Source organism: Osmia lignaria, chromosome 1 (genome assembly GCF_051020975.1).
Source record: "Osmia lignaria lignaria isolate PbOS001 chromosome 1, iyOsmLign1, whole genome shotgun sequence".
NCBI lineage: Eukaryota > Metazoa > Arthropoda > Insecta > Hymenoptera > Megachilidae > Osmia > Osmia lignaria.
This window is the reverse complement of record NC_135032.1, coordinates 12,581,621-12,592,236: the sequence shown is the minus strand read 5'-3', so window position 1 is coordinate 12,592,236 and position 10,616 is coordinate 12,581,621. Positions and strand designations below refer to the sequence as shown.

General features: G+C 34.9%; 2 protein-coding genes across 8 annotated transcripts in view; one reads left to right on the top strand and one right to left on the bottom strand.

Moving 5' to 3' along the window:
• The first annotated feature begins 145 nt into the window (after positions 1-145).
• LOC117606322 (uncharacterized) overlaps positions 146-10,616 on the top strand; it is a 29,157-nt gene continuing 18,686 nt past the window's right edge. Inside the window, exons 1-5 of one of the 7 annotated variants that reach the window (XM_034328657.2) lie at positions 3,063-4,351; positions 4,433-4,991; positions 5,066-5,224; positions 5,332-5,432; positions 6,887-7,302. In XM_034328657.2, coding sequence (XP_034184548.2) covers positions 7,135-7,302 — 168 coding nt within the window. In that variant the 5' untranslated portion in view covers positions 3,063-4,351; positions 4,433-4,991; positions 5,066-5,224; positions 5,332-5,432; positions 6,887-7,134. Of the gene's footprint in view, positions 266-3,062; positions 4,352-4,432; positions 5,225-5,331; positions 5,433-6,569; positions 6,615-6,886; positions 7,303-10,616 lie in introns of those variants that run through there. The other 6 variants (XM_034328656.2, XM_034328654.2, XM_076693200.1 and 3 more) reach the window with 6 other exon arrangements.
• LOC117606325 (uncharacterized) lies at positions 1,762-2,753 on the bottom strand. Its single transcript, XM_034328668.2, has 3 exons — positions 2,494-2,753; positions 2,300-2,432; positions 1,762-2,221 (listed from the first exon to the last, which is right to left on the bottom strand). The coding sequence occupies exons 1-3, from the start codon at positions 2,613-2,615 to the stop codon at positions 1,994-1,996; spliced, it is 483 nt and encodes a 160-aa protein (XP_034184559.1). The 5' UTR covers positions 2,616-2,753; the 3' UTR covers positions 1,762-1,993.

Genomic DNA, 10,616 nt, shown 5'->3' with positions numbered 1-10,616 from the left:
ATTGCTTAAACAATTTAACACTTTCTTTAGATTTCACTTCCGTAAACACTTTTGCATTACCACGAATTAGTCCAAGCTAAAGTGTTTTTAAAGGTATATCGAGCAACAGCTATTCCGTCGAGTATTTTAACGCGTCAGACGTAACGAACAAACTAGGTTCGATAAGTTAAAATGGAGTCGATGAGTTATGTTACTTTCTGCTGTTAGGCGGCACCACTATCTCGTAGACTCCTGTTCTATAGTGTCGTTACTACTGTAATCAAAGGTATGTAAATGTGAGAGGAAATTAATTCTTCTTTTTTATATATGAAGTAGAACTTCCGCGCTTCCAATACAAATACTTATTATTACATCAATGTAAGTATTATTTTTGGATTCATAACTCATTCCCTATTATAGTTCTTTGGATGACCACAATAGTTCGAATATTTAAGTTCATTATTAAAGACGTTGCGTCAAAAAATAAATCGTATTGACGAATACAAAATAGTTTGATTACTAAAAAATAGGTCAATTTATAAAGCAATATATGGGTTGCTTACTTCGATTTCCATGTCATTCACTACTGAAAAGAATTTATAGGAAATAATTGTCGATAGGTGTTATTTAATGCGACAGGGTAACGTAACGAAACACCTAGGTAGTTTTGCAACGAAATAGTAGAAATGGAATATGGGCTAGCACGAATGTAATATTATATTCGAAAGATATCAAATGAACTTGTACGTAGTTGTAGACTTTTTCATACCGTAACATGGCTAAAGATAGATTCGTAACATTTAAATAGAGTTGTAAACTAGAATCGGTTATCTCTTAATCGACGATTAATAGCTTTGTTGCTTCCCTTACTATAAATGTATATTCTCTTTTAAAAACTTAAACGAATCAAACGCATTTTGTTTTATGGAAGTATACAATAAAATGCTACCATTAAGCAATAGTTTTTACACTATTTTTTACAATTATGATGTAACAACATTGATTGTTTCATTTTGTTTTATAGATTAAATATCAGATATTTAATTGATAGACATAAAGCTATCTAGTTCACCTTGGACGAGTTCTGGTCCTTTCCTTCCAAAATTTGCCAAATAAAAGAGGACAAAAAATATGAAAGGATAATACAATCAAATTCTTAAATTGTTATTTTGAAAAAAAGAGAATATATATTCCAAAATACATAACAAAAGGAACTGAAATGAACCAATTGTTCGTTACAAAGATGAATATACAATACAATTACGATTGTTATGGAACATTGAATAAGCGTGCAAAACACGTGACGACATTCTTTTCCCTTTTAAAAATTCATTCCACATGTGGGAAATCAAACTCAACTATTGCTGAAAGTTGCATCAGCATTTTCCACTTTCGTCTTTCGACAAACTGCAATCATATGTAGTGTTCACCACACGTAATTTTATCACACTACAACAGACCGGTGAGTAATAATATTAGAAAGCCTGTAGAATTGACAACAAACATCCCAAAATTATATAAACATTCGGTAACGTACAATCGTGCGATTCAATTGCAAATTATTGTCGATCATCATCATTAATGCCAGTTTTTAATGCGACCACGTTTATACCTCTGTGTATAAATGATTTGGAAGCATTAATTAATTGATAAGCCATCGTATCGAAGCATATTCATTTCTTATAAGAGGGAGTAGACAGATAGAAAGGTGAAATTATTTTTCCGTATCTCTCTGTGCAACGCTTCTTGCAAGCACTTCCGGTACGAAGCGCCATCTGTGCTTGTTACACACAAACCATCGTTGATTGCACGCACTTACATTTTTAATTATGTAACTAGTTCCTGTACAGTTCTACTAACAATAAGACATATTAGTAATAGTTGAGTTTATTAAATTTTTATAAATAAAAATGTTCAGATAATTTTAAGGCAAGTTACAAAACAGAAGCATTAGACGTGGCAATATTGGAATTACAATCTTACTGTAAATAGGTTCCTTTTGTTAATTTTCGTATTATTTTTCCATTATTTCCTTGTTTTGTTTGCAATATTTTTCATCCTTTTGCTGAGTTTCTTTTTCTTGTTTAAGAGCATCTTTTTCTTTTTCGCCTGTTTTTACAGCTGTTGCTTCTTTCTTCTTCTTTAGCTTTTTTATTGTTTTTGATTTTAGTACAGATGTGGGTTTCTCTATAGGTGTTGTTGTTTTCTCTATAGTTGCTATTGTTGGTTTCATTTTAATTATCTATTAATTAACAGAGGTAGTCAGTTGAATTTTATTTCTTTACTCAAAAATGAAAATAATGACGAACGCGTCTCTTACTTTATGTTGCAATAATTTCATAGTTGCCTTTTTGGTAGGCGTTGTAAATCTTTTATCCCATGCTTGTTTCTCCTGCCACCACATACGTTGATATTCATTAGTCAAGAGCTGTTCTATGCAAGGACGTTTCTCTCTGCAACATTTGTTTAATTTTACCGGAAATAAATAAATTCGTATGAAAGTTTATAACATACCTTTCATAAGAGGGTATAAATACTTTATGCGAGGAGAATTGTGAAGACACGATATTGTCTGGAACTTTACCAGAAACCGCGGCTGACCACGTTTTCACCTTTAATTCCATAGCTGAAGACATGATTGCAAATTCAACAATTTTAGATTCAGGTTCAAATTTACCAAATTCTGTTGTCCAAGTTTTAATAAATTAACAACGATCTCTACTCGGAAACGAAACACGACGAACCGTTAAAGAAATGATTAAATTAAACAAATGAACGCCAAGAATAGATGATTTGTCAGAATGATAAACAGTAATTAGAAAAATGTATTCCATAATCATGGACAGTAACGTGTTGTCTACATCTTCGGGATCGATAAGGAGAGGAAATCCATACGAGAATATGAATGCTGTATTTTCTGTGTCCAATTTAGCGAGAAATGTGAATTTAGCCTTAACATCGGTAACCTACAAAAAAAAAGGCAATAAATCAAAGAAAATCACTGACAAATTGCAACGTAAATATCTCGTGTTGCATTAATAATTAAAATTGTCGTGAATTCTAATCGGAATAACAGTATGAGAAAACGTGGGTACATCAGAATTTTGACAGATTGATGTGAACACCAATCTGCAAGACTGATATGTTGGTAAAACGGGAACCGACACCACGTAGTGTTTACTTGATAATCAATCTAGAAAACGTTCTGGCTTGGTGTTAATGGATTTAGCATCGACCACGTGCCAGAACCAGTCAAATGTGGCCCACAAACCTTCTGTATGATTTACATTGGAATTATCACATTTTACAAAGTGGAGCGTTATAACAATTAAAAACTTTCTGCTTTGATACATTTCACGGCATATTTTGCTAATTAGCCGCTAATTTCTTCTACGTTTATGATGCGAAAACGAGTATTTTTGAACCGATTTCATTAAATTACGATTTTTCATGCGATTAGATGGTTACAAATTTATCGATTCCTTTTCAAACAATTTGTCGTCCAATTCTTGATTATCAGGAACCTGAAAGCGAAGCATGTCACTTTCACTCCAGATCAGTCTTCCTATGCATTTCTCGTTTAGAGGTGAGCATCATAAACTTAATCGATGCAAATTTAACGATTCGCTGAAAGTTGAACATACATACAGTCGCTAAAAATTAACATATGATTCGGTAATATTGAAAATAGAATTCAACATAAGATCTTCCGGTTCGCGCGGTCCCTATCCACTTCCGCTAATGGTTCCAGGACCGGTGTTCCATTTTCAAACGCTAGGTGGCCTCTAAATAATTATTTAAAAATAGCGACATCTGTACCGCTGTCGCTCATCGTGATATATCGTATCTTAACCCCTGTTTACCGCGCGTTTGTCGCCGTGCGTGATTGAAATCCTGAACTTGAAATATTCGAAGGTTAGTGTCCTTTATTGTGAACAAGATTGATAGAGAAAGTTGTGTATTGTTCGAAATATTTGTGTTATTAAGTAACGTATCGTTGGCGGAAGTGTTTGAATATAAATGGCGGCATTTTTTCTAATTGGTTTATTATTTGATCGAGCAAGTGGCGGCCGGGTGAATCGTACGTCAGGATGGGAAACGTAACCTTAAGGAGGGAGCATAGCACCAATATGGGAGGAGTTGTTTCGAGTTCTCTCTCCGTTGAGAGACTGCAAGGAGCAGAGGTGGTCTCTGCTCACCTGAGCATTTCAGGTGGCAGTCGCCCTGCTGAGTTGTTCAGCGACGGGTACCTCGTAAGCATCGTGATCCACGAAATTCCGCGAGTTCTCAGCCGAGTTCTCGTTACATTGCTATACGTCACTTACGATGCCGGATAATATTATCGAATCGATCGAGACACGCGTTTTTAACGGTTAGTTCGACCTATCTATCTCTGTCTCCTTCGATACATGATCTTCTCTCATTGTTTACATTCTTATTTCTTTCGAAATAGATTTTTATCTAGCGAGCGATATCATTGATGGACACCATTAGGTATTTCGTTGAAATTTCATGCAATCTAATTATGACTTTTACAATGGGTGATAAGAAGATAATGAACATGATAAATCGGGCTATGACAGATGACGTTGCAATCACCTAATTTGCGATTATCGAACGAGAACGAGAGTTCGATGTAAAGAGGTTAGAGCGGACGAAAAAAATATGACATTTACGTCGAGACGAAAGAAAGTGAACGTTCCGCAGATGAGTGATGTACCTCGTGATTAAGAATGATCAAAAATTCTTTAATAATCTTGTATAATTCGTGTTCGAGACGGTTTGTTCGTTAACTTGAACACTTTATGTTGACATCTTGCATAAATCGCCTCTAGATTATTCTATATAACATCTACCGGAGATGCGCGTGAAGAATGAAATATGTACTTTTAAATGTCTGTCGAAGTCAAATATTTGTGTGAAGATATCAAATAGTTTAGCGAAGTGGCTCGTAAAATGTAGCATTAGATAACGTGTAGTGTTCCTTTACATTGCTACGAAGTGCATGAAACGTATGTATATTGATGGTGTTTAAAAAAAACCTTACGTAACATTAAAAAAAAAAAAATTGTGGAAAATGTTTCAGAGGATTTTGAATGATCGTGTTATTAACAACGTTGAGAAAGAAAAAAGTGTAACAAGAAAAGAAGAAAAAAAAGGCTGTTTGAGGCGTGTGGAAGATTTACAAGTTTAATCCAGTATCTAGGTTTATTTTTGCAACGATGTTGTAATAACCGAGTGTATCGTAAGTACGCATCGAACGATACCTACGCGTATCGGCTGATAATTCAAACATTTTTATCGACAATCGCAATAATTGAAATTTGACTTTCGCGCCATTGCCGTAAATAGGGGTTCACGGGTTCTGTTAGTAAAGCCGAGGAAGTTAGCTGAGTCGCTAATAGGATGCAGCGTCGGTTACGACCCTAATCCAAGGTGATTTTCGCATCGAGGTAAAACATGAAAGCACCGATAAATTTATCAAAAATTATTCTATCGTGTCTAACGGACGGAAGACGAGCCGTTATTTTGATAGGGGAGCTGCCAATATTTTTTAAAATCGTCGAATGTTATACGTGGGATAGCGATTAACATGATTATATTCCTGGCTGATCATCCGTTTCTCTGGTATTATAGCATCGACTTTTAAAACGATACTCAATTTATTCGGAATTGGACACTGTTCGAAAGTGCGAACACTGTTCAACATTGACATTGGCTCGAAGCTATACGCATGTCAAGATCGAGAGGAATCCTTTTTTAGTCGTCAGCGAATCGCTGTTAATCATTGGTTATATTTTCTGATGGTATTCCGTTCGATTAAATGTTAATTACGTGCAATGTATACGGATAAAATTATTCTAAAACACGTAAAGATTCGTTCACGTTCGTTGCTCTTTCGCATTTTAATTTGCGTTCTACAAACTGTATCGGCACATTGTTTCAATTCCACGCTGTTAAATAGTATTAGTTCCGCTTTCGAAAGATGCCGTTCGAAACGTTGATATCGAGATAATAATTAATCAGAAATATCAAGGTTACAAGGTTCCGTCTTTTCTAAATCACTCCGGCGATGATAATGGAATATACAATGTTGAAAACTAGAATCATTGAACCGACGAATCTTGACTCTAGATCAATGGAAAGGTAAATCGGTTTCTTTCCACGAAAGCTGTGAGCAATCGGGTGATGAACGACTCGTTATACGGACGATAAATCCTTATTATATCACCAGTGAAATCTTTGTTATCATGAAAGAATCTATCGATGAAATAATTTCGAAATTGCTAGATTATTTTATCGGTTTCGATATTAATGATCTCGCTGTGCGAAAGCAAATCTATAGGAAAATTGGAGCCAATTTCGTAATAGTCCAAGTATTTATATTATTTGTAACATAGCACGGATTGTATGATTGAGGTACATTTTTAAATGCTAGTTGGGAGAGTTTATTAAAATGCTTGATCAAACAGGAATAACTCTGTTCAACCATGCGTATGACAGAACGTTTTACGTGATGCTTGTTTCGATCGGGTGTTATCTTGTACAGTATCAATTACTTGGCCACAAAGTAATTTCACAGTACAATGGCAATAGCCGCACCAATCGGCTGCAAACCGCTGCTTCAGTAAATCGTAATAAAATCGCTGGCTATCCTTTTTTGTATTAATAAACATAACAATCCTATTTAGCTTCTCGAATTTGTCAGGCTGTTTCTGTTCAACTCAATCAGGGCCGTTATAATCCAACGAAAGGGTTAATTTAATTTAATCATTTAAAAATGACGACTACTTGAACGAAATACCTAATGGTTAAACATCTCTAAAATGATAAAATATTCTTTGTACAAAGTTTTTGTATCATTGGAATTCTTATCTGACCGCTTCATTCTTTTTTTCTGTTATAGCGCCGGATATATCGGACATCGGTACTGGAATTGTTTCACAGATAATTAATATCTATTTATAAGCAAACACACGGAGAGACAGCGACACGTTATGGAAATCAGTGTGACCAAGTGCAACGCGTACGAAAGTATTATGGACACGGACAGTGGTAAACATTTGTGCTGAACCGTTCGAAAGGATTCTGTTATTCTCTTTTCTCTGTGAAAAGTAATTGTGAATAGTGCGTTAATTGTATACAAATTGGAGCATGATGGGAGAGGTGATACGGGTATCTGGGAGGACACCGGATGTTGGGGAGTTCCTCAAGGAAGCTATGTTGTCCCAAAGATTCGCTGATGTTGCTCTCTGTTGTCCTGGTGGTCAAAGATTTCTAGCTCATCGTCTGGTTCTCTCTGCTGCCAGCCCTTATTTACAAGTAAGTGTCTTTGTTTTTATTTTGCAATTTGCAACGCATAATATTTTCATTCCGTTTGGAATTAGATATAGGCAGAGTGAAAGCGAATTCGAATGAATTTCTTTCGATTTCTTTCGAGAAAGTTTCCTTTGTTTAGTATTATTATTCGTGGATCACCATTTACGAGACACTTTGTTGCGTAAAGTAAACTCTAGTTGGTGTTTCCATTTTCGAATTGAAACAAACTGCAACTATGTTTCCGTTTTCTAGGATATAGTTAACTTTCATTTGAATTATAGAGTAGCAATAATCACAGAGATGTGTAATTTCTTCCGGGAACCGATCAAGATATCAAGAAATTAAAAACACTGTATTTAACTAGGCGGTCATTAATTAAAATTGAATGCCGGTTGACTCCTGTACACGTTTATCATGCACGAAAACTAATTAATTAAACTGATATTTAAACATCATTAGCGGTAACTCCGCGTATTTCATCGAATCGTACCGCTTATTAATCAAACGTTAAACAGGTGCTATAACTATCTTGAAACATACTTGTTTTTTCACACATTATAAATAGTACGTTTGTACATGATTGATGGATGATGTTGATGATCTAATGATCGAGCATCAAAATATGATAATATAAGATGATAATTACACAATTACTCAGAAAATTGCAGTGAACTTCCTAATTTAATTTATTTTCTACCATTTGACAAGATTGAAAAGAATAAGTCAAGTAAATAAGATATCGTAGCACTAAACAATAACATACTTTTTCATTATTAAATCATTATTAAATTCCTTTTTTCTCTTCTCGGGTCGTACCTATTTCATCGACCTCTAATCTCTTTATACCGGTTGCATAATTTCAACCTCCGTCTGTGTAACACGTTTTCTTTCTCAGCGAGCCGCAATTTTCTGGTAATCGTTTTCAGTTCGATTGCTAGCCGTTAAACGCTGGGAACGTGCCTTAAAAATTACACCTTGCAAATCCGTTTGTGAAAGGTTTCATGCTAAGCGCGTATACAACTTCTCTTTTTTATTTAACATTTTCCACCCGTTGTTCATAGTAAATTCCGACAACAAATGTCGTTATCGAGATATAACCCGATTTCGTCTTTCACGTTTAACCAGTCGATAATGAATACTATTTAAGGTCTATGTAGGTTTTCCTCTATTACCATTTTCGTCGCTCGTTTGATCGCTACTGTTGTCCTATTACGTTGTGCATTACGTTGATGACAAACTTTAGATAATTAAACATTTCATTTTACATTCCATTTTTTTGCACATCTCTCTACGGCATGGTTCAATGTCATTTGTAGTTAAAGAACTCCAAATGAGAAAGAACTTGTTTTTGTCTAGGTGAATAATTAAAAAAAAGGAAACCAGAATACTCTAACAATCCCTCTGTGCTTTCTCGTAACAATTGTCTAAAAATGGCTCTTCCAAATAGAAACATCCCGTTAAGGAAAGATTCATTAGATAAGAAAAATCTTGATATTGTACACCCCGCTCGTGTATGAATCTTCTTGATAATTCGTCGGTGATATAGAGGTCGGTGCACCCTAATGATTTCATTTATCGTTTTGGTCTCTCATAAAGGGTACCAGACGTATCTAGCACGTAGGACGCACTGTATGCGTTATACGAGTTGATGCATGCTAAACGGCGCGTTTTGATCTTCCTGATAGCGGCATACTGACCATTAAAATACTTGCACGCAGCTATTTTATATGGCAGTTGATTCGCTATATTCCCAAGGATAGTACACCGTGTCTCTTGCAAAGCTTCTTTAACGAAGCCATTGTCATAAGCCGCTTAACTACATGCAGACACGTGTGTTTTTTCCTTTTTGCTTGGAAAATAATAATGGTGCGTGTTATACGGGGTATATTTCTTTTTTGAACGTGTCGGATAAACTCTGAGTATTACAATCAACAATTATTGCGTATCTTAAATCTCACCTATTGTACGCACAAATTCAGTGTGTACGCCTCTTAATTCGTTTCTTATACGCGCGTTGAAATCGCTGTTTAACTTACCGTTTAGCTTTTCTTCTCGATACTTATCGTTTATAAATCTGCAAATTTTATTGAATCTTTTACACCGTAAAATTGATGCTTGTAATTAATTCGAAGGAAAAACAATTAACGTATTTTTTAATAAACGATCAGAATCGTAAAAATTGATTTTGCATACACGAATCAATTTCCGCTATCTTTTTTTCTTTTTATTGTCGAAGGACGAGGCGTCATGGACGCGTATCCGACCATGTAATCGCGTAGGTATTTTTATTTATTTTTCTTGATTACACAGTATCCATTAAAATCATGGAACGTTCACACATTTTAAGCAATGCCGAAGCGTGGAAAAGGCCTTTTAGATAATATTTGAAATCTTTCGAACCTAATTGCGTGCGTTTTATTCACCGTTAGAAATAGATAACAATTTGTTGGACACGTGTTAGGTTGATAAAATTCGGCCGGCAGAATGTGTGTTCTGAATGAATGATTCAACGAAATGGAACATTCGTGAAATGGTAATGATCAATTCCGATGATCGAAAATGATAATTTTCAGGAAACGCACGAGAGTGGCTTCGTTTTTATTACTATTAAATTAAAAACCATTTTGTTGGGTCAGATGGGCTATAAAAGTCTGATAGAATTAACAGAAATTGATACGATGCTTTTTACGGTTTCACTATTAACAAATTGAACACGTTAAATGTAGATAAACCCACGCGAATCAAATCAATTCTAATATCTATTGTTAATTGTTTTTAAGAATTTAAGTTGCAACTTTCAACGCGACGTGAATAGTTGCGCTCTAAAAATGAAGATTAGTTAGATCCCAGTTTTCTTGCAGTTTTCTATTTCCTCCAATTAAATTTCTGTACAGCCGCCAGGAGGATTAATAACATCTCGGTTAACTGATAAATAAAATCCAAAGAGGATCCGATCTTTCAGTGCGGATTAAATTTTGATAGGTAGACAGAATTCTGGATATTTTATTGCAACATTAGCCACTTTACGCGAAATTCTAATCGATTGAGAAATATGTTAATGTCGCAGAATGTTGTCCTACATAAGAAAAATATTAAAAACCGACGTTTTAGGTCAATTTCTTCCGACTGAAAATATAATGTTTAATTTATATGTGTAGTTTAATTCCTTTAAAATCTGTCGCCGTGATCCCATACGATCGGTCGGATCATTTCACTAATAACCAGCAATAAAATGGAAATCTCGGACAGGAATCTTCGTAAGTCGTCATTCCTCTTGGTTTATCATTTTTTTAGCGGATTGAAAAATTTTATTTTCC